We start from the raw sequence: 24,741 nt of genomic DNA, 5'->3' as shown, positions 1-24,741 counted from the left end.
GGAAGACCAGCCCTGACTGGAATTCTTTGAATGGGAGGTAAAATCTGTATCAAGTATTTAGAGGTTAAGAGTAGAGCTGTATCTCAAAAGAGAGAATCACACTGGCAATTTGCAGTTTCTTATATTGCAAGTAAAATTTCAGATGGTTCAGATGGGTACTTTGTTGCTACAAATTTACAAGTAATAACATCATTTCAAATTTGAAAGACTTTTGCTATGACTTCAAGCAATACAAATCTCCAAGATTCACTGATCTCATGTCATAACTGCTATGCTTATTCTTAGCCATGCTTGTAAAAAAAAAATCATTAAAAAGGAGACTACTTGAGAGTTATAAAGTTGACCTAAGTACCATGTATGTGTTGTAGGGTTAATGCAAGCAACATAGAGTGGTGACTGACGTTATCAAAACATATCTCAAATAAATCCTTCTGAAGATTTTCAAGAATGTGACATAGACTCTGAATTGTTAGGAATCCCTGATCCATGAAAAACATGTTATACCATCAGCCCAGTGTGATAAAGTTAAAACAAACTTTATCAAAACTACGCAATAATTTTCCTGTTTTTTCCCTTTGCACTCGTAAGCAAGGTCAATTACACACTCTCCAAATAATAATTATTCTGATTTCTTTCTGAACTTGTATATCCTACCACTAATACACTTCTTACTTGATCCTGTACTCTGCTGTGATGTGTTGTGTTGATAAATCCTTCAATGTACAGCCTTCAGCAGCACTTTCGTAGTCTTTGATCTCTCACAACACACCATCAGACTTGCTCTTGACAATCTCTGTCATACAGTGCTGTGCCCGTCGATCCTCACCCTTCTGCAGCTCTCTCGTAGTCTCTGACAACTCTGTAATCATCAACACATCATCAGACTTGTTTTGGACCATCTCTGTCTGTGATCATCAATCCTCAACCTCCAGCAGCTGTCTCATATCTGATCTCTCTCTTATTAACAAGACATGATCAGACTTACTTTGGACCATCTCTGTCTCTGAGCATCGATCCTCACCCTTCTGCAGCTCTCTCGTAGTCTCTGACAACTCTGTAATCATCAACACATCATCAGACTTGTTTTGGACCATCTCTGTCTGTGATCATCAATCCTCAACCTCCAGCAGCTGTCTCATATCTGATCTCTCTCTTATTAACAAGACATGATCAGACTTACTTTGGACCATCTCTGTCATCCAGTGCTGTGCTCATTAATCTTCAACCTTCTGCAGCCCTGTCATAGTCTCCCGATGACACTCTAATCACCAACAAACCACCAGACTAGCTTTGGACCATCTCTGTCTCTGATCATCAATCCTCAACCTTCAGCAGCACTCTCATAGTCCCTGATGACTTGATTCACTGTTGCAAATGCCTCTTCAAATTCCGTCTAAAAGATTTTTCAAGGAAGAGATTGTTTGATACAAATATTACAGGTATTCAAAGATACTATCAATCTCATCTATGAAAATCTATCAATGTCATGAATCTTGATATAGAGAATATCTCTTTTCATTAACTTAGAGAGGAGCAACTTACTTGGTCAAAACAATGATGCATACAGAAGTATACAGTACATGATGTCTAAAAAACTTTCAGAAATGATGTATACAATCTATTCGCTTGATTCTTCCTCCATTCTGGTACAGTCCACCCCTACCATGTTATCGTAATGCATTATCATAGATTGATATAGGTGTACTCGATTAAAGATGAAGACTTTTTTCTTTAAATCCAAGAGCCTTGTGTACTTGCCTCATCACAGCTGTATCTTTGGTACCAGTGTAGAAAAGCTTTGGCATCGTACATGGAACGTGCTCTGGACTGTACCCTCTGCATCATGCTCACGATCCTACTAGTATTCACACACATCGTCATGGAAGACGTGTCCTTTAATAAAACTCCTTGCTGCTTTCCTACAACATGCAGGAAACAAATCAAGACATTCAAAATTAATCTTCTGAGATGGAATGAGACAGAAAATACTACAAATGATAACAAGAATACATCTTAATTAGTGTAAGGATTTGGATAATCAACTGATAAAACTAATGATTCTACAAAGACTGTTTTAAGTATATTCTTGCTGTTTGGGAAAAAATCAGAAGCTGAATAAGAATTACAACAAAAGATGTGCAAAGGCATTTGTTGATGATAAACTCTAACTTATTTTTAGTGATGCAAGATAAAACATGTTACAGGTAATTAAATATATAATGATTGCGAATAGTTAGGATACCAAAAAATAACAAGTGGAATGCCTCTGGCCGTCTCACCTGCATCACGCGGTTCAATATAGCAGCAGTGCTGACTTTGCATACTACTCTAACTCGCACAAGATGTTCAGTGATACATGGTTACTCTTATGTCCTCTTTTTATGAACTAGACCAATAAACTTACAGAGATATGATGGTTATTCAACAAAAAACCCCAACATGGCCAAAGTTCATTGACCTTACATGACCTTTGACCTTGATCATGTGACCTGAAACTGGAACAGGATGTTCAGTGATACTTGATTACTCTTATGTCCAAGTTTAATGAATCAGATCCATAAACTTTCAAAGTTATGATGGTAATTCAACAGATACACCCAATTCGGCTAAAGTTCATTGACCTTTGACCTTGGACATGTGACCTGAAACACGCACAGGATGTTCAGTGATACTTAATTACTCTAATGTCCAAGTTTAACTCTTAACATGCCACACACACTAATAACCCAACGCCACAGTGCTAATCCGATGCTAATCCCCTGTGCCAGCCACAAAACCCCCTGTGCCACATTGATTTTGGGATAGCGAGTCGTATTCACTCCTTTCAATAGTCATGATTACAATTGCTTGTAACTCTCTAACGATTAGTTTATCCACAAAATATTGTGTAGTAAAGTTGTAGAAAATTTCATACCCCTTATAATGGTGTCCTCATTATATGGATTGGTTATTATCTTTACCGCTAAAATATGAGTTGTATCAAGTAGTTCCATTTTGTAGAGTATTTTGTATGGATCAAAAAACCTAGGTCTCTTCCCTCTCAGAGGCGGAGCCATATCTTGTAAAAAATGTAGAAATACTCGAAAAAGTCGAATGTAAACCGCGTGAGTAAGTTGATCTGTCAGAAAGCAGAGTTCGCACGGCACACAATAGTGCTAATTACGGCGTGCATGCGATGCGCAATACAATGCAAAACGGCGTAACAATGATTGTAATTCCGAATGTGCGCAGTCATGCACGAAGCAGGCGAGGGTAGGAAACAATGCAAGCACAAAGCAGTCAATAGTAGGCGTGCGAGCACGAGTGTGGCATGTTATAGTAGGATACGTAGCGTGCACGAAGCACTCAATGAGTTAATGAACTAGACCAATAAACTTTCAAAGTTATGATGGTAATTCAACAGATACCCCCGATTCGGCCAAAGTTCATTGACCCTAAATGACCTTTGACCTTAATCATGAGACCTGAAACTTGCACAAAATGTTCAGCCATGCTTGATTACTATTGTGTCCAAGTTTCATGAATCAGATCCATAAACTTTCAAAGTTATGATGGGAATTCAACAGATATCCCCAATTCGGCCAAAGTTCATTGACCCTAAATGACCTTTGACCTTGATCATGTGACCTGAAACCTGCACAAAATGTTCAGTGATGCTTGATTACTATTATGTCCAAGTTTCATGAATCAGATCCATAAACTTTCAAAGTTATGATGGGAATTCAACAGATATCCCCAATTCGGCCAAAGTTCATTGACCCTAAATGACCTTTGACCTTGGTCATGTGACGTGAAACTCATGCAGGATGTTCAGTGATACTTGATTAACCTTATGTCCAAGTTTCATGAACTAGGTCCATATATTTTCTAAGTTATGATGACATTTCAAAAACTTAACCTCAGGTTAAGATTTCGATGTTGATTACTCCAACATGGTCTAAGTTCATTGACCCTAAATGACCTTTGACCTTGGTCATGTGACATGAAACTCTAATAGGATGTTCAGTAATACTTGATTTACCTTATGGCCAAGTTTTATTAACTAGGTCCATATACTTTCTAAGTTATGATGTCATTTCAAAAACTTAACCTCAGGTTAAGATTTGATGTTGACGCCGTCGCCGTCGGAAAAGCGGCGCCTATAGTCTCACTTTGCTTCGCAGGTGAGACAAAAATTAAGCAAGCATTTATGATAAAATTGTAACAGAATTATACCAGATACTGTATGTCTTTGAATCCCTAAAATGACCAAACTTTTTAATTGTAACAGCCCTGACACCTTTAAATCTGAACTCAGAGCCCATCTTTTCCACCAACATGCAGCATTAAAAAAGGTGTCCCTCATGATCACCTCTTGTCAATATAAAACACAAAGCCATAGATTCCACATGCACACATTACCAATCCAGAAGTCAATGGGGAAGGGATTCCACTCCACGAAGCCAAGAGCTGCTTTGAGTTTTCTCTCAATGACTGGAAGACTGGTCATAAAGGTAGATGTTGGGTCTCCTCTTACCGCTACCAGTGAAGCAAGCGAAGAATACTGAATCAAACACAGCCTTGCAGTCAAGGATAGTAATATTGGAGCGTTTGGATATTGGAGGGAATCAGGCATTGATACAGAATAACATTGCCACTCGAATACTGTATACTCATAGCAGTGAAACACAAATTTGGGTTTTGAATGTCAGTTTAGTTCTGTTACAAGCCTCTGAACATGGGCCATATGTTTCACTGAGAAAAATAATCATCATAGAATTCAAGACATTAGAACTAAACGGGGACGTTTCACAAAGCTATTTGTAAGTTACACACAACTAAATGCATAACTTAAAATTTTTCACACAACAGACCTTCATTTTTTAGGAGCGCGATCGCGCCGGCGCTCCTAAAAAAAAATAAGGAGAGCAAAAAATCGTGCTCCTTATAGAAAAAAAGTGAAAACATGAAATGGCCTTCTTTTTTCCATAATTCCTTGAAATTACTTTGATTTAGTTGAAAACTATCGGAAAAATGAAGAATATTCATCTCTTTCCCGGCTCTAGGTTTCAATATTGCAGTCCCATATGTAGATTTTCATGGCAACACCATGGAAGTCTACATGTGGGACTACAATATTTACCAAGGTAACTTCAAATCAGAGTCGAGGAAGAGGTGAATATTCTTCATTTTTCTGATAGTTTTTAACTAAATCAAAGTAATTCAAAGTAATTTCAAGGTATTATGGAAAAAAGAAGGCCATTTCATGGATTTAAAGATGTAAAATGTGAAATTTTAGCCATTTTTTTTTTCAATTTTTTTTTTTTTTTTAGCAGGAGCGCGTACGACATCTTGTAAACGTACGTGACCCATGCCTAGTTTCACCACAGATTAATTAATAGCTTACACAGCTATTGCATATATACAATGTTACGAAAAAACTACAATTTATCATACATGTATTGTAATGAATTGATTTGAGCTCCTCACGGAGAGCGATTCTGAGGAGCTCAATTGAGCTCCTCAAAAAAATAAGGAGAGCGATTTATTGAGCTCCACGAAATTATAAACGTGAAGGACGGGCACAACTTGTGACCCTTTCTAGGGTGCTTAAGTCAGATTCTCAATCATTTTTATTCCCATCAGCTGATGTTGATATCTGATTTTTGTAGACTAAAATCCTGATTCCAAGCATCTGTGTAGATGCTTGATCATTATTATTTGACTAGCACTCCTATTGTATTAAGAAACGGAAAACTCAAAGATATCTTGTTGAACACAAGAAAGCTTCAAATGTCATGCATGAAGTTATGTTATTTATTTACAAGCAGCTTTACAAAAGAGCCCCATGGCTGGATCAAAAGGAGGAAGCAATTCCTGCTGTAGTAACATGCCATGAGGGGCTCTGACTGTCAGTTAGGTACTAGATAAAAGGATACATGTTGTCCATCTGTGTCGTATCTGACAGCACTCTGGATAAGATTAGTAGTCATCGCTTCCCACGTGGATTTACTATTTAAAAATATAAAATAGGACAAAATCATCGCTCAAAAATAGTTGAATAACTCATCAGTGATATTAACGATTATGGTTGATAACCATTGGTTTACAAGCAGTTGGTCCACTTCTGATATAGACTAACACAGAAGCAAAAAGAATTCGGTTTACTTTCAATTTGGTTTGAACTAAACTTATTCTAAAATAAAGTCTAACTCCATGCTTGGTCTAATTTAACTTGGTCTATTTATCATTGTTCCACCTTGTAAAAAATTTAGTTCATCTAACAATATAGACTAAGGGGTTGTTGCAAGAAAATATTTGCAATCAATTGCAAATTTCAGATGCAACTTACAAGCGATGGATCAATTTTAACTAATGCAAATCAATTCATACTAGTTCGATGCAAGGAGACCAGCAATCGATTGCAAAGTTGCAATGAAATGCATGAATTGATTTTTGGACCTAAAATTGGCATGCAATCAGTTGTAAGTTTCTTGTAACACATCGTAAGTGGTGTTAGAATATCAGGCGAAATTGATAAAACAGAATTGGCAATTGGACAATCACAAAATGGTAAATGGGCTAAATTACAATTATTCGACCGAAGTAGACAAACTGGTTGTATACAAACGAGGATTACACTATGTAGTACGAGACCATTCTGGAAGAAGACAATGCAGGGGAGATCAGCAATTTAACATATACCTTTTACATATTTATGAAATATTTTTGAAATCTGACATAATCTGCTCTCGTAGGATCCATGACATTTGCTCTAAAGACAATTGTTCCCATGGAAAATGTGGATGTACAGCAAAACAGGCTTCAACCCCCCTCCCCCTCCCCCATCCCACAAACACCTGTCATGCCACATATGATATAGGCAATTATATAATCATCACTCCCAGAGTGTAATAGCATTAAACAGAAGTAATACAATACACAAAATAACAGCAAGCACATTGCAAAGTCATCTTTCAAGGTGAATCTGTATTCATCACATTCTGAACTACATCAAAACTTCACATAAGATTTATTCACCTTTTCATGACATGGGAGACATGAAGAAACTTATGTGCAGGCATCGGAGCCACAGACCTCAGCAACTCCCATGGTTCATTGCCACTAGATATACCACTGCAGGGAATTAAAAGACAACTGCATCAGAATGTGAAGGAATATGAATATGAAGACCAAAATGCCAAAAAGGACTACATTCATCTTTATTTCTTCAGAGACAAAAAAAAAATCTTTAATTATGCATTTATCTAGCCAGGGTTAAAATAGCTTTTCACTTCAGAATCATTTCTTGATAGTTGGTGTTATGAAAATGCCTATTATCATTATCATCATTGTCATTATCTGTATCATCATCATCATCATTATTCACAATCCATTCACTCCAGAGTATATAAGCCCCAAAACGTTCTTTATCATGAGAGGCTCGCATGTCAACTATTTTTCTGTTTTCAAAAGCAAAAGAAAGTCAGTAAAACTACAATTAAGTTCCTAGAGAACTGCGATGTTTAAATAAAGTTTTTAATCACTTTGAAAGCAAAAAACTTATTAATTAATACATGATGTTGTGTACACTATGGTCAATAACTCTCTCAGGATTAACACATACAACTGATGTCACAATACAGCCGCTACTAGCGCACATTTTATATGAAATGCATAAAATACTGTACCTCCTTGTTGTATTGCTTGAAATGGGGCAGAGCAAACCTGCCAGGGAGTCTGTGATGTACTTATTCATCATCTTGATATCGACGTTTGCAGCATCTCGGTTGCCCTTGGTGATATTCAAGCCTTGGAGATGATGCAAGACTTCATCATTATGATAAAGGATAACACAATCTGCAAATCTGGATTTAAAGGATAAATATCAAAGTTGGTAATGAGAATGAAATCATCAACATCATTTATCTCATATTGTAAAAAGAAACACATACATATACGTCTGTATTTCTTAGTAGAAAATAAGATGAGTAATGATTATAAATGAGAGTAATGACAATGATGATGCTGATGATGATATACAGCGAAGATAAAGCAGTTCATAGCTTAATTCACATTAAATAATGTAGTCTAAGAGTTCCTAAATAACAATATGAAAGCACTTTCATCTACAATTTTAAAGATCTTATATTTATTCAATAACAGGTACACTAGACTTTTAAACAACATGATATCAAAATTTTATCTGCATTTATAAAAAATAAAAGAAAATTATTAAGCATTCAAATAGAATATTCCCTGATAAGATAAGAAGAGATATGTTTTAAAGGTAGCCGGAGACACTTTTTGAAGATCAAGTTAACCATCTATAGTTGATTTTATTAGCCTCCTATATTATCCAAGGTATGCTCTGAACTTACTTTTGAAGCCATGCAAGACAGAACAGATTATTATAATGTTGAAGAGGGCTCTCCCCTTGGGTATGGGGTGCTACAGCTACGTCTAGGATGTATGCCATAGGGTAGGTGTCTCGCACAGCCTCACACAGATGAGAACCAAGGCCTGCAATCAAATAAAGAATACAGACAATTCATGCATTTCATAATACATGCACACCTAATATTTCGCTGTAAAGATTTGGACTATTCTGAAATATTTCCCATGGACATTACAATAGGAGACTACCTGTTGTTTTGCTATAACTTTAAACTAAAATGTAATATAGCCAAGTATGAAAATTTAATACAAGTAGCTCTGCCAAAGTCAAATTTATTGCGACCGATTGGGCGTTTCAAAGAGCTGTTCGTAAAGTTAAGAAGCGACTTTAAGAATGTCTAGTAAACCTTTCTTACGTGCTAATAATCAATGAACATTTAATGGTGAATACCATTTACCACAAGAAAGGATTGCCATTTTCACTCTTATCTGTAAAGCTTATCTGTAAATCCTCTCAAAATCTAAATATGATATTAAACTAAACAGCGTTATGTCCCATAGCTATAGCTAAATCAATATACAAACCTGATCCTGTTCCTCCACTGAGACTGTGCATCATAACTGTTCCACAGAATGAATCACATCGTTCCACCTCTTTCCTCAACACTTCAAGGGTCACTTCAATCATGCTCTCGCTAGGATTGGTAGATGTCCCATGGTAACCTAGAACCACATCAGAATAACTTCATAATCATAGAAATAATAATAATTGGCATTGTAAAGCACCATCTATCTAGAAATATTCTATTCCGAGGTGCACTATTAATATTACAGCGAAACCGCTACATATCGTAGACCTGGGGTCTGTTGCAGAAAGAGTTGCGTTTAAACGCAAGTCAAAAAAACAATCGCAAGTCCAAAATGCGCGCTGTTGATTGGTTGTAAATCAAGTTGCGCATGATTTTTAGAGTTGCGATTGATTGCAACTCTTTCTGCAACGGGCCCCAGGCCATAAGTAGACTTTCAAGGTGTTGGCAGAGTGTAACATCAAACAACGATCTTTCAGAGTCAAGAAAGAGGTGAATAATATTCTTTATACATTGCTAGATAGTTTCCAACTAAATAAAAATAATTTCAAAGAAATATGGAAAATAGATGACTATTTCATGGACAGAAAGATGCAAATGTTAAATTCCAGTAACTTTTGGGGAAGGTTTTCTTTTTCCCTAGATCTAGTGTCTATAAATATAAGGTTAAACGGTTTAATATACAAATAGGTAAACGTTTATGCTTTTTAACAGTCATTTGAACAAGGCTTAAATGCGCTTTTGACGGAGCCCTTAATTACATGATGTATGTTGAGTTTTAGAAATTAGAACATGACTGAGGAATAAATGCTTTCAATAATTTGACATCTGAATATTTTTATTCTAATAATCACTCTCATTCAGAATTATGATCATTCCATTTGTTTACAATATCATACAAAAATATGAAAAAGCCCCTTCTTGTAAGCTTACATCCTATGCCAATCATATGGTATACAGTAGCTTTAAGACACTTACCCATGGCCCAGTTTGTTCCTCTGCCTTGCTTACTCAAGATGACATTTTCCTCTCTTACAGGAAGTCTGAAAAAAAACAAAGAAACGGACATTTGCTTTTATGTGTTTCATGAATAGTATAGTCAGTCCAAAAAATGTGGCCTATATAACATTTGACCTTTAAGTTATCCCCAAATCCATTCAAGTCATTATCATTCTCATATAAAAACATGAGCTTTGTTTCATTTTTATCAGTAACAGTAAGATAATTCATCACCTATTGTGAGAAGAACTTATTGTGTGAATGTCATGACCTCTAGCTACAATTTTTGCCAACACCGACAGGAAAGAAACAGGAACAAATTACTAAGAATTCCCATTTAATACTCCAGCAAATTTATTTCTAATCGAAGTATTATCACTCCTACTGTCTCACAAACGAACATAAGCAAAAATGTATTTACATGTATATGGATACTTCAGGACTTAAATATGCAAAACAAAATCAAACTAGAATTTAATTCGTCATGTGGACGAATTAGGTGGTCTGTCTTTATTCTCGCCATCATGATTTATAGACACAGATCTTCACGGATCAACACGGCAATGCCGGCATGATCCGGGGAGGTCCGGGATAGTTTTGCCCCAGATGACTGAACACGGCATCAACACGGCAGCTTCACACGGATCTACACGGATCATGCCGGCAGAGCACGTAGTCAACACGGACCAACACGTCAGCAACACGGACCTACACGTCAGCTACACGGACCAACACGTCAGCAACACGGACCAACACGTCAGCAACACGGACCTACACGTCAGCTACACGGACCAACACGTCAGCAACACGGACCAACACGTCAGCAACACGGACCAACACGTCAAATGCGTTATCCATTGAGCCACGATATTCCCCATAGAGATTACACGTAAGCAATTTTGAGAATTACAATTCAAATTTTGCAAGCGAAATACGGGCATGATCCCGGCATCTGATCAAAAAATGGAGGGCACATTTCCGAAAGCTAAGAATCTCAGCTACAACATACTTAAAGCTCAGGGAAAACTGACAAGAAACAATGGAGATATGTCTCACGAAATAGCGGAATGTCGAATCTAGTTTTGAGAAAAAGTCATGTCCCATAGAGATTACACGCAAAATGAGGAAAAATGACATGCCTCTTTTCATCGCTGTTTTACGCAATGATGCGTTTCTCAAAACGAAAATTCATGATGACTGAAGAGAAAGAGTACATTCTAAACTACAACATATCGAAATCTGGGCGAAAAACAATCTATATTCGAGAAGTTACAACCGAATTTGCATAAATTTGATGACGTCATTTTTTTTTAAATGAAATTTTTAGTTTAGGCGCTATTTTGATGACGTCATGATATAATTTAGGGACATTGATGACATGAAATCGAATCTACAACTCATACTCTATTGATATATGAAAAAAAAATGGGGGGTCAATGGACTATTTAAAGAGCTACAGTGAATTTTCAAGAGGCATGTTTTTGCCCATATATGGCCTATAGTGAGAGCTCGCGCGCACACGTGCTGCAAACTTCAAGGGGTGTTAATTTCGTCATTAATGGTCGTAGAAGGTTGATCAAGGTATCAAATTGTTCAAAATTTTATTATCAATGCAAAGATGTTAAAAAAAACGGTGTTTCTGGAGTGCGTTAAGGCGTTACGCGCGGAAGCGCAATGCGCGCGCGCGCAAAATTTTGAAATGCTTAAAATGACCTGAAACGTACTCTCGTTTGGTCAAAAAGTGATTTTGAGCATTTTGAAATTTTGACGCGCGCGTACGCGCGCTTCTTGACCTCCAGATGACCTTTGATGACATGACCTAAAGACACTTGACCTGAAGTTGATGTGAAAATAATTTGATTGATTTTTGATAATTGATAATGGAGATATGATTGATAATGTTATTTTACAAAATGGCGCCTAGATGACGTCATCATGACCTGATGACCTTGAAAAACTTTTCTGCACGTGTCCATGACAGATCCTATAGATGACATGAAATTCAATGAAATTGACCAAGTCCATTTTGAGATAACTTGGCGACAAGAAAATCCGTAAAAATAAATAAATAAATAAATAAATAATAAGAAAATTCTGACGAAATTAAGAGGTGATCTGTCATAGACAGACCACCTAACAAGAAAAACATTTACAATTTCAATCATAACCAGGTTAAATATCTGTTTATGTCAGTGCAAGTGTCCTATTAGGTATGGTAATTCAAATATCAAACGGACATCAAATGTTCTTTCATCCAGTAATATATCCCAATATGTGAATAAAATGTACACAGAAAATTCAAATATCCACACATTAGAATTTTTTCAAAATAGAAACGAAATGTTAATTTTGCAAAACAAATGTCCTAATAAATAGAGAAATTCTCCCCCCTTAAAGAACTTAATTGTCCGCACAATAGAATTGTTATATACATGTAATCCTGCATTTAGAGCATAAAGTCTTCAATAAGTAAATCAATTGTCATTTAGGTAATTCAGATTAGACTCACCAGTTGAAAGCAAATGGAAAAGATGCCTTACACTAAGATATCAGATGAAGATAACGAGCACTTATTTGATGCCTTTAATTAGGCAGGGGGAAGACTGTGGAAGTCACATGTTTTTCAGAAAAATAATAGACTACCATATCATCCACCGACCGAGAAGAGGCAAGGAACAATGTCATTTCGGTGGCATGCGATGGTCGTCATTACAGACTTGTGACTAATGAAACAAGGGATAGAGCTAAAGATAGGCCTATTGGTTGGGAACATACAGAATTCACACTGGAACAGATCAACGTAGAGCTCAGACATTTACTTTTCAAATTCGACACGATCAAACATCCTGACTGCAAATTTCGTCTCAACGACGAAACTGGAGGACTCATAGGCCAAGCGATAAAGCGACAGGATCACTAGAATCAGGATGGAGTTTTCAGTGTGGACGATGAACATTGGAGTCAACATGGAGCTCATATACATCGATGAAGCTGGATTCAGTTTTTAGACAAAGAGAACCTGAGGTCGTGCAAGACATGACCAAGTGTCCGTTTTTTTAGGCATTTTTTTTTTTTGAGGGGGGGTCCACACACTACAAGCAATTGCTTTTTAGTGGATCCCTCCATTTACTCAAATCTTTATAATGTGAATGATTATTTGCTTTTATATAATAATTTGTTTTACTTATGGAAAAATATCATACATTGTACCTACCTCAATTCATATCATTTGTCTAAATTTCACTTGTAAATGTCATTGTAATTATTTACAACCTTTTTATTTTTTCTGTTGAAGATGAAATAAAGCAAATTTGAATTTGAAAAGCGACAAATCATCAGGAAGGAGTTCTCAGTTTGGATGATGAACACCCGGATCAACTTAGAGCTCATACACATTAATGAAACTGGATTCAATCTTTGATCAAAGAATACCTGTGGTCATGCAAGGCATGTCCAACAAGCAGTTACGAAGCTACAGGATGCTGAGGAGCAAGTCTCACAATGGCCTTTGCAATTAGCTACAGAAGACCTGCTCACCATGATTCGAGACAAGGTGGAAAGGATGGTGAAAGATTCAATCATTTCTTGGAGCAGGAGCCTAATCCTGCAGAGAACACCTGCATGCTGTTTGGCAATGCTCAAGCACATGGTCCCATCTGACAGACAAAACTAAATGTATCATTCTGAGGTCAGAAACATTCCACAGTACTACCTATTTCTGAATATCCTTGAAAAATGTTTTCTACCTGGAAGGCTGTTGTAAAAAGAGGCAAGAAGATCTCTTACTTAAGTCTCACGAGGAGTGGCCACGTTGGCACAGATTGCAGAGCAAGTTGTCCACATCAGAATCTCATCCTTTATCCAGAACCTCTTCCTTTGAATACAGCGATACTCAACAGTGTACAAGACAGAATAATATTTTGATGGAAGTAAAATGAATATTTACACTCATCTTTGTTTTCATTTGAGTTCATGTTGTACAGTAATCAGGCATCGGGATAAAAGAGTTAAAAAATTATTTTCTTTGAGACTACATGTAAGTGCTACCAAATTGTGTATAAGGAAAAGGAAAACACCTGTTGGCATAATATTCTGTGGAAATCATGTAAATGCATCCCATAGCCTATTGTTCTGTGATGAAAATGTGTTTTCTTGTCAGGTAATGTAAAACTTATTCAAGTTTCAAGGTGATTAATATATGGTTTGTGACTTTGTGAAAAAATTTTTTTTTTTCCAAAGAAATATTTTTTAAATTTCCTTTGCATCTCTTTTATCAAATGAAAACACCACAGGTTTCAAAAGAAATTTGGAAATCCCTGTAGTCATTTTTTAAAGTAGAATCATTCCTCATATCATGACTAGAGAGAGACAGAAATAGCATTTTATAATCAAAATTAGAAGAAAACAAGGTGCAAAGAGAAGGAAATGAAGGAAAAGATGATAAAGAGAGAAAAAATGAAATGAAAGAAGAAGAGAATGGGCTGGATAAGCAGCAGGGACATGAAAGAAAATGTCAGTTGCATTATTTCATGCAAAATTGTGAATTTTGTTATTATGAATACATCCCAACCCCCTTGCAAGAAGAGTAGATAATGGGAAATTGAAATAGAACTCATAGAATAGAAAAAAAAATGAAAAGTTAAAATGAATGAAAAAAGCGAACATGAGGCTGGGATAGACATACATATGGGCAAAATGCCTCCTAATTGGTGATTAACTTCAGTAGGTGAAAGCATCAACACTGGGATGTTTTTACAAATGAAACTTACTGTTTACTGTTTCTCAAAAGTTTAGCAATCACTTTCTTTTCTGTATCGACATGGAGAGAGGGAAGCTTCTGATCTCTCCGGTAAAAAGTACATCTGCAAATTAATATTGACAACCAAAAAAAATTACAGACTGGTGATGTACATAGCTTTTTTAAAGGATGAGCATATATTATGATAAAGTATGATGATCGAAAAAAAAATTATACCAATGGGAATTGTAATACATTGATGGCAATTCAGTCTGCATGCAAGCTTCCATCGACGTTTAAATGTAGTTGAGCGTGCAAAAAAATACAATATTTATTGCCAAATCGTGCAACATGTTGTGCTTTCCTTGATCTAATCAATTTAGGAATTACTTTTTGGGGGTAAAATGAAAATACAAGTTACAACTAAAGATCACCCAACTGTTGTTTTGTTTTACACTAGGCTTCATCCTGAAATACCTTTTTTCCAAAGAATCAATCAACATACACAGCAAACATCAGCCTTGAGAAAAACTTAACTTCTGCTTAAGATTGTAATAAATTTTCATTTGGTGATTTCAAGGTCAGTGTTTGTGCTAGTTTTAGTGCTAATTATGGAAACACAATTCAGGTGCCCTTTTCCCCATTAAAAGGACTTACAACTCTTGTACTTTGTCATCATGGCAACTAGCAAACTACCATGGTAACAGGGCTTTGCAGCCAATCACTATCAAGGTTTCTATGAGGGTAGTTGCCATAATTGTTAAGTTATCTTAGTTGATAATCTTTATGAAATGGGCCCCAGATTGCCTTCACTAGCTCCATTATTTATCCAATTACATTACTGCTAAGTGCTTGATAAAGCTGTTCGTGAGTTGCAAGTGACTTTACGAACGACTGGTGAGGCTCTTTTTGTGGTAGGTGATACCCAACATTGTCTAGTTCCTAAAGAGGGTCCCAAGTCATTCTAAAGTCGCTCACAAGTTACAAAAAGCTCTACAAAACAACCACCATATAGCCCAAAACATACAGAGAATTATCCCAAGGCGAGTTTCCCCAGGGGTGGGGGAGGCAAATGAATTGCTGTACACGTATGCATGGCCAAATTATTTCCAAACAACCCTAAACAAGTTTTTCTCTGTGTGCAAAATACCCCCCTAAACAAGTTTCTAGCTCGCTTTATTTACACCTTTTGGCCCCTAAACAAGTTGTCGCCAGATTATGACCCCGGGGAAAAAGCTTGGGGAAAAAAAAACCTACACACATTTGGTTAGTCTTTAAAAAAAGCTTTGGAAAAAAAACATACCCTAAATACGTTTGACCCTACAATTGACCATTGACCAGTCTTTCAGAACAACCCCATTTTTTGAAAATCTGTGTTTTTGATACCCTTAACAAATCCATGCGTGGACCGCATCCAAAACTGAAAAAACACCCCTTTAACACGTTATTTTGGTCATGCGTGTGTACAGCAATATATTCCACTGGTCCCCGGGAGAGTTTCATTTGTATTTCGATACTCTGCCGACTCTGCCTCAATGTAAAATACCCAACACCAACACCCAAAGGTCAACACCAAACTTGGGATCACCCATTGCATTGTCTTACTTTGCTTCATCATCCTGTTGGACAAGCTGCCAGAACTGTTGGCCAAGTTGGTTGCCACACTGGCCAACATGAAGAAACACAGTCGACATTCTGGGTAATTAATTGCACTGAAACGAGAAAAAAAAATACATCATGATAAGAATGGAATGGTTTCACGCCTTCACAGTACACCATGTATTCTTTTGGGCATGTGTTGGTCTTGAAAAAACAACACCCTAACTCAATGTTTCAACAAGTGTGTTCTTGTTGTCTTTCTTTTTCACAATGGAAATCTTCAGAAGGTAAAACATGATAAACTGATAAAAACAATCTTCCTGGTGGTGGACTCTTATCTTGACATTGGATTAGGCAGAAATAAAGGCAACTTGCACATCCACACTTGTTCCAAGAATCCAAGCCCAGAAATATGGTTCATGAAAAAAATATGCATATCAGGTATAACAAAATTTTTGTTTTTAATTTCACTACTTGAAAAATCTTAGGTGGGGCAGTAACCCTTGACCCCCCCCCATGAGATTTTTCCACGGAAGATTATATTTCAGCATTACCTCATCCAATTCTCCAACAGTGATCGTGTATTGTCATTAATGATACAGTTAACACTGTTCAGAGTAACAATCTTAGGTATGCCACCAATTGCACTAAAAAATGTTCCTGCTCACAGGCCTGATCCCCATCAACACTCTGATTGATTAGAACTGCCGACTTCTTATTTGGCAACTCATCATCCTCACTTTATACAGTGCTTTGGAAAGCAGATATGAATTCTTTTAAATGCTCAAAGGAGCCCTGGAAAATAAAATAAAGGAGCCCCTGAAAATCCCAATATTTCCATAAAATTCTTTAAGCTCATCCAATATTGCAGATTTTTAATAGGCAGTAGGTTACAAGTGATAAGTAGCCAAAAAAAAAATAAGATGTTAATTTTTTTTTTGCTTGAATGAGACCTTCCTGAACGAGATTGCCCATGAGCCTTGCCTGCCTGACAAGTCCAAGGTTGTTGGTAATATAAAAATACTACAGCAGCAAAACAATGAATAGGTCAGAGATTTAGCGCACTTGGAAACAATCAACCGAAGACAAATAATGTCAACTCAAACTTTGTCTGAAATTCATGTTCAAAGAAAGTCCAACAATTTTATCTTAAGTAAAAGTTAAAGGGGGGTCCACCGGTCAATACTAGTCCTCTTTCAGTCACAGCAAACATCAACAGATTTCCTATACTTGTTCATTTTCAAGCATCTTTTTACTAAAGTTAGTTCCTGTTTCCAAAGGTAAAAATCTTAGTTAAGAACTTAAGTCTTATGCCGTTTTGGCATTCACTTCACAAACACTTTTTAAATTTTCTATCCTAACATTAACAGGCCTATAACGCTGATAATTTGTCAAATGCCCTTAATAACAAAGGAGCCTTTGTTGAAAATCAATGAATCAAAACAGAAGTCTGGACAAACGACACATTTACAATTTTTTGTCCGGTCCAAAATAATTTGAACATGTGCTATCCAGAGTTTGATCCAGATACAGCACTTGTGCACCAACTTTTGACAATGACCTCTTATGTCCATTGATTGGTAGAAAGCGTCTGCGAAGCTTCAGCTTGGATGCTAAAATTCACTAAAAGTATTGAATCATTAAAATCCTTCCATCAGCTGGGCCCTGGGGCTGGGGCATTTTCATAACATTATACAACCCAGGGAGCTCCAGCCCGCTTTGCGGGCCGGAGCCCAGGAGTCAACCATACAAAACGAGGGAGACATTGTCACTGGGGTAGACAGGGGTAAAATGTGGAAACAGAAATTATGTACTTTATCTTATCCATCATTCCATGATTATATGGATGAAGGTTTATCAATGACACACAAATCTTGACATCGGGGCACAGACTGAAAGTGAAACCTCAAAAAAACGAAGTTCTGTTGCGAGACCTCTCCTTTCAAATTCAAAACAAAATGGCCGATCGAGACCGAGTACATATTTTGGGGGGTTTTTGAGGTTCCAGTCTCTGTGCCTCGATCGAGTCTAGTATGTCAGGATTTGTGAATTGTGTGTCAAGACAGACCTTCATCATCCAAATCGTGTTAAGTGCATAATTTCTGTTTCCACATTTTATTAAATTATTGAGACCAAAATCTACCCCAGTCCTATGTCTCCCTCGTTTTGCACGGTCGACTCCTGGGCTCCGGAGCTCCCTGGGTTAAACATTATACTCACAAAGCACAATCACATTCGGAGAAGACGAATGGCATGGCAATGCCTAGCGCACGTCGAGCTCTGCACTGCAGACGTCCTTGACTGCTGATAACTTGTCTTTGCCTTTGTTTGGTTCTAACTTTAAGCTAAAATAAGAGTAAGACCCAAAAAGTTATTGTTAAAAACTGGGATAATATGACGGTAGGCCTAACGTTAGATCAAAATAAAGTTGGTCGACAAAATGTATCTTTCCTAGACGATTTCTTTCTCTCAATCGAATCCCGCGCGGAGACGGAATAGGAGTTTCTTGAGTTTTGATTAAGGTCGAGTTTGTTGCATATATACCGTACCCTTTACTGCATACAAAATCGCGCGCATGTGATCCGCAATGTGATTTTTTTTCTATCTTAGACTTATTCAAGGGCGCTTTATAGGCCAAGCAAATCGAATTCCAAACGGGCCAGCAGAATAAGAAAATATTGAAAGTATATTAGCAGATATTGATTGAATATTATTTTCATTTAGGGATGAAAAATATGAAAGGGCATGTTTTACATATTTTTTTCAAATTATAAGACATTTCGACACAACTTTCAGAAGAAAAAAAATTAAAAAACATCATCAACGACTTCTAAAAGACAAGTTAAATCTCGAAATTGACTAGAAGTTGGAATTCGGTCAACAACGAATTGACGGGGTTGTTGTTCTTAATTTGGATATCAAAATAAAATTAAAATCACGACAGTATGACTACTTCCAACCCATCTCACCTTTTACCTCTTGGTAAGACCCTTGTTTTCTATGAATGTGGTGTTATCTAACTAATTAAAGTAATAAAAGCAACTTCAGATGCCCGTGGTCTGCTTTGCCTTTGCTCAGCTCAGCGGCTTACTCCCCGCTCTGGCCCGGTTGCCTGCCGGCACGGCTTGGCAGTGCAGAGGCCATACCGACATTACGTTTACTAGTATTTGGCTCTAGGCCTACCACATTGTTGTGCCCGGACGATCAATTTCACTTTTAGAAAGTCATTTGGAAAAATTTACGAGCAAAATTTCATCACTTTGTAGTACAAGATGTTAGGAAATGTTATAGAGAACAAAATAGAAGATTACAACTATTTAGTGTACTGTAGCTAGTAGGCCCTAATTCAAAGAAAAAAAAATTAAGAATAAGAAGTCTTCAAAAATATAAAGTGTCTGGACACCTGACCCCCATTCTAAGTGCTACCTCCACTAAGTTAGTTGTTCTGACTCTGTGCCCGAGCTCTCCCTCGTGCCAGACGGTATCTGACCCGATGTTTATTTTTAGAGGACTGACTACCTTTTTTCCCCTCTTCTTGGCAAAAGAAAATTCAACTGGAAAATAGCAAGCGGGTAACCCAGCCTCTACTGACTTTGTCAGATATCAGACCTAGGGGTCGAGTAGGAAAAGTGATTTGATTGAGCTTATAGTTTTTCATTGCCGAAATATTGTATTCCGAAAAAAGTACACCTGATATGGATAGACTTAGATAAAATATATAATTTAAATGAAAATTATAAATGGGGAAGTTTTTCATTATCAAGTGTGTCACAATCTTGTAACTTATTTAGAGTTCTAGACATTTGTTTCTCGAGTTTCATTGACATGTTTCTTGATAATTTTGTTTATTTTCAACTGGTTTCAAGGATGTTCATTCTTATTGATAAGTTTCTTTAGTTTACAAATGTGTGTCACTAGTTTAAATAACCTATATTTGATGCCAAAAGAAAGAGACTCTGCATGTTGCATTTGAAGAAATTGTGACTGAAACTACCTGTCAGTCATAAAACATTGTTTTGTTCCGACCAAGTAAATTGAAAGGATCATGGGTTAGACTGTTCTAGCTTGTCATTCTTTAAAGGAAACCAAAACCCAAGAAGAAAAGCAATCTTATTGGAAAGAGTAAAATGAGAGGAACAATTTAAAAGAAGTGTCATCAAAATCGGTTATGAAATAAGTAAGTTATGGAAGATTAAAAAGTCTTGTACTTACTATGTGGATCCTCAAATTGGCAAACGTGCTTCAAAATGGCTAATTTTGTGGACAACTCTCCATTTGTTTTGTACACATATTTTCAGATTTTCCCCTTTATTTTACATATTTCAAATTATCTCCTCCTGACCTTGACAAATATGGTGTGGATTATATTTTCCTATGACATATGTTGTGCTCAGAAGGAGGCAAGATGCTATTTGAAAGATAATGAGGAAAATCTGAAAATTTGTGTACAAAACAAATGGAGAGTTGTCCACAAAATCAGCCATTTTGAAGCACGTTTGCCAATTTGAGGATGCCCATAGAAAGTAAAACAAAAGTTTTCAAACTCCCATAACTTGCTTATTTTATAACTGATTTTGATGAAACTTTTTTTAAATTGTTCCTCTCATTTTACTCTTTCCAATAGGATTACTTCTCTTCTTGGGTTTTGGTTTCCTTCAATTCTTCTTTAATTCAGAGACCTATTTAATTAAAACATTTACTATTCAGATTTCTCCTCTTTTTTAGAGGCAGCCTGATTGAAATTTTGAACCCAATATCTGCCAATAAAGAGACTGATTCTGTGGTCTAAAACATATGTTCTTGCTCTTTGATTTTATCTTTCAGAACTTGTTGACAAATGTATTGGCTCCCGGATTCACATTGTTATGAAGACAGACAAGGAGATTGTTGGAACTCTGCTTGGCTTTGATGACTTTGTCAGTATCCTTGTTGAATATTAATAAATCAACTTGTGAAAGAAATCATTGGTTAAAATGTCATTAAAAAAGGGAATAGAATTCTTGTGTTGGAGTGAAAAAAGTCTAATGAGGAAAATAATTTTTTTGTTGTAATAATAAACTAGTCTGCAGTAACGATCCGCAATGATAGTCTCTTTTGATTACTTTTTCATGTAAATTTGTGAGTAAAGAATCAATATTTACCTTCTGTTGGTAATGTAATTTTCAGTATCATGATTCAAAATGCCTTCACACTCCAGCCAGTTAGCTTTAGTTTAGGTCTTACTTTGATGATGGCTCATGCTGTCACTATCGATTTATTCAACTTATTAATTTTGTTTGTTGTTGTTGCTACTACTACTAAGTATTATTATTGCATAAAAGTGGTGGTGGTAGTAGTATCATCATTTTCAATACCGTATTATTATTATCATATTATTGGTACTGTTGAATTTCTACCATTGTTTTGTTCACTGAATTCACCGAATTGTGATATTTTAAAGTTGTTTAGATTTTAGATTCCCATGATTTGGTTTAAGCCTTGACACCATGCTTCCTCAACAGACATGGTACTTGAAGATGTTGTAGAATTGTAAGTATATCTTTCTTAAGTGCATTCCATTTGAAGAAACTGCTTGTATTGTAAATGATTATTATGATGTTGCAGTTCACCCATTCCTTACATCTCTTGAGGAGAACAAGGACTTTAAATTACAGTGGTTTTGTAGAATAAACCATTCTTACCACGTTTAATGGGTATCAGAGATGGATACAAGGGGTATGGTGGTCTTTTTTATGAGTTTAGTGTCACAAGTCACTTAATATCCAGGAACTCTCTTCCAGGGGGGACCAAGGTTTTAAAATACCCAATAAGCCATACTTTACATTTGTAAAAAAAAAATGTTGCTGTATTGAAACCATATTGGATAATGTGAGTTCAGATTTAGATCAGAGAATTTTTGACAAGACAAATTTTGACAAATCTAGTTATGAACTAAGAAATGTATGTTCTTTTCTTTCTTTATAAAGTGAAACAACATCAGAAGGTAGGAGAGTCACCAAACTGGATGAGATTCTTTTGAATGGGAATAATATTACAATGGTAAGTTGATATTCACATCACCACCCCCCCCCCTTACCTAAAATGAAATATGTATAAATTTAATGGGTCAAAATGATGAGTATGCAAACTTTCTCAAATACCCTTAACACCTTTCTAAGCTTCAGCATTTTAAAACTAACTTAGTTTACCCCAAAATGCATATGTTATTGGAATTTTGTTGAAATAAAATCTGAAGTGGTTCAAATTGGTGAGCATATATTTTTTTAAAAGAAAATGAAGTCCTACATGTATACAAATTGGAGAGGACATGAATGAAATGTACAAAGGTTATTCATCCCAGAGGCCCAAAATACTATACCTTCCTTACCATTCCTTGAATCTTAGCTACCTGGCTCCTCTGAGGCTCGGATCTTTTTTTTTTTAAATCACAATCCATCTAGTTTATCACATCCACCCCAAACCTTAGTTATCCTTTAGGTTTATCAGCTGGTCATTAATGGTTATACATGTTACAAAATTAGGGCATGGTCTGTTTTAAAGAAGGTCATGACCATAACAAAAATAAAATTATTAAAAAATGTCTGCTTGGCCTAGAGATAAACACCTATAATCTGCTTCTCATGTACACAATAATTTTAGTGTTATGTAAGTGAATTGTTTTTGTTATGTAATTGCCCACCCAATTCATCATATATCAAATGGCTACATTTCATTCATGAGAATCTTCAAATTTTTTCTGTTCATTGGCAGCTTATCCCTGGAAGCGAAGGACCAGAAGGTTCAGATGTTTGAACGTAGGCTCTACTTGAGTGAATCGACATTGTACAGCTGATCACTTGTATGATTAAAAAGTTTTCCAAGAAGACATTTAATGTGCACTGTGTCATCTCTTTTGGAAATACCAAGGGTAGCAAACTGATGAATCATCAGTACTTCAGGACTCAACACCATCAATAATGCTATCTATTATTTGATTTTGCAACCTTACCCTGTAAATATTCTTTTTATAAATTAAAGTGTTTATGTAGCTCCAAGCTTTTATTTTCTTTTAGTCTTGCAGGTATTTTTCAGGCCCCGGTCCAACTGACCGGTGCCCAACCAATGCTGCCAGTCGCTGGGGCAATTTCCTGCAGACCAGCTAATGAAAAAAAAGAAGTAATAACTAGGTTAAGTTTAAAACTGCAAGTAAATTTTAAAAAGTTTTTGTAATTTTAATCCTTTAATTGCTATTCAAGTCCAAACACTACATTGCAAATGCTATTGGTTGTGACAATTCCTTATCTTTACAAAGTACTCAATTGTCAAACACCTGAAATCTCACAAGATGTAATACTCTCTCTTCTCTCTCCCTTTCTTCATTACTTAGGAGTGGTAATATCATAGTATTAGTAATTGAAATTTTTGATTATTTCAAAATTTACCCTCCCAAATGGCCTTTACACATGTTTTATTTTGTTCAACACAAAATAGTTTCTGACTGCTGAAATCTTCTAGGGATAGTTTGTAAAAACGGTCATGAATTGTACACATTCCTTTCCTAGCACTACACACTACAGGGCTAGGACCTATTCTGAAATTATCAGGAAGCAGGAGCCCATTCACACGTTATGGTTGAAAGTTTTTCGTTTAATCCCTTAGTATTGCACTGTAATAAGTACACTGTGCTTCTGTGGCTCGCACAGTCACACCAATGAGACCAACTCTAGACCGATTAAACTAATACCTTATTTTCAAAGGCATGCCATTGGTCGGGTTTTGAGTCGGTATCATTAGTGTGACTGCAATAGTATAGACATCTGAGGAACCAGGACTTGTGTATTATGTATCTACTTTGAAAAAAAAAGGTACCGTATGGGCACTAGTATTCAACCCGGCACAATTCAAAGATTTTGACATATTCCCCAAAATATTTAAAAATATGGAATCTATCTTAATTTAAAATCTTTGTTATTTCCAGGGTAATCTTTTGTCGTTATTTTCTTTATCAATCTGTCAACTATATGCGCGGAAGGATCGAATTATGCGGCGATGGTCTTTTGCTCTGAATGGCACTAGTATTCAACCTAGTGAGGATAGAAAGCAAATCTCAAAAAGGGTTTAGATTGCTAAATTAGATCCAGATCTATATAAGTCTCTGGCTTTGATTGATTCCCTGTTCGGTCTAATCTCAAATAGTCTCGTCTATAGTCGGATGGGACAAGTGCAGATTGAGAGACAGGGCCATCTTTCATCGCTAGGTTGAATACTAGTGCCAAAAACAGTCGCCGTATAATTTGATTGCCCGCGCACACAGTCGACTGGTTGAAGAAAAAAATAATGGAAAAAGAATGAGTATTTGCTCTTGAAAATAAGACGGGTCTGAAATTCAGATGATTACTATATTTCTATATATTTGAGGAAACTCTCCAAATGGGTTGAATACTAGTGCCCTTACGGTATTTG

The 24,741-nt window shown here is 36.3% G+C and overlaps 2 protein-coding genes across 2 annotated transcripts; one reads left to right on the top strand and one right to left on the bottom strand.

Annotated features, from left to right (window-relative positions):
- Positions 1 to 1,014: 1,014 nt before the first annotated feature.
- Positions 1,015 to 18,579, bottom strand: LOC121421509 (tubulin delta chain-like). Its single transcript, XM_041616244.1, has 12 exons — positions 18,520 to 18,579; positions 16,306 to 16,412; positions 14,732 to 14,824; positions 9,942 to 10,006; positions 8,962 to 9,099; positions 8,361 to 8,502; positions 7,671 to 7,847; positions 7,021 to 7,116; positions 5,919 to 5,991; positions 4,402 to 4,543; positions 1,759 to 1,919; positions 1,015 to 1,393 (listed from the first exon to the last, which is right to left on the bottom strand). The coding sequence occupies exons 2-12, from the start codon at positions 16,392 to 16,394 to the stop codon at positions 1,322 to 1,324; spliced, it is 1,248 nt and encodes a 415-aa protein (XP_041472178.1). The 5' UTR covers positions 16,395 to 16,412; positions 18,520 to 18,579; the 3' UTR covers positions 1,015 to 1,321.
- A 561-nt stretch (positions 18,580 to 19,140) lies between these two features.
- Positions 19,141 to 23,766, top strand: LOC121421499 (U6 snRNA-associated Sm-like protein LSm5). Its single transcript, XM_041616233.1, has 5 exons — positions 19,141 to 19,281; positions 21,124 to 21,219; positions 21,801 to 21,828; positions 22,266 to 22,338; positions 23,050 to 23,766. The coding sequence occupies exons 1-5, from the start codon at positions 19,245 to 19,247 to the stop codon at positions 23,089 to 23,091; spliced, it is 276 nt and encodes a 91-aa protein (XP_041472167.1). The 5' UTR covers positions 19,141 to 19,244; the 3' UTR covers positions 23,092 to 23,766.
- Positions 23,767 to 24,741: the final 975 nt, after the last annotated feature.

Source organism: Lytechinus variegatus, chromosome 1 (genome assembly GCF_018143015.1).
Source record: "Lytechinus variegatus isolate NC3 chromosome 1, Lvar_3.0, whole genome shotgun sequence".
NCBI classification, from domain to species: Eukaryota; Metazoa; Echinodermata; class Echinoidea; order Temnopleuroida; family Toxopneustidae; genus Lytechinus; species Lytechinus variegatus.
The sequence above is the reverse complement of the archived record's forward strand: the minus strand, read 5'-3'. Positions and strand labels throughout refer to the sequence as shown.

Bases quoted from the DNA above. Each gene is read 5' to 3' on its own strand.
- LOC121421499 (XM_041616233.1), top strand. From the start codon at position 19,245: ATGACTACTTCCAACCCATCTCACCTTTTACCTCTTG. The intron at 19,282-21,123 runs GTAAGACCCTTG...TTTATCTTTCAG, and splicing joins ATCTCACCTTTTACCTCTTG to AACTTGTTGACAAATGTATT. The intron at 21,829-22,265 runs GTAAGTATATCT...TTCTTTATAAAG, and splicing joins CTTGAAGATGTTGTAGAATT to TGAAACAACATCAGAAGGTA.
- LOC121421509 (XM_041616244.1), bottom strand. From the start codon at position 16,394: ATGTCGACTGTGTTTCTTCATGTTGGCCAGTGTGGCAACCAACTTGGC. The intron at 10,007-14,731 runs GTAAGTTTCATT...GTTTTTTTTCAG, and splicing joins CTTTTGAGAAACAGTAAACA to ACTTCCTGTAAGAGAGGAAA. The intron at 9,100-9,941 runs GTAAGTGTCTTA...ATGTGGTTCTAG, and splicing joins AGGAACAAACTGGGCCATGG to GTTACCATGGGACATCTACC.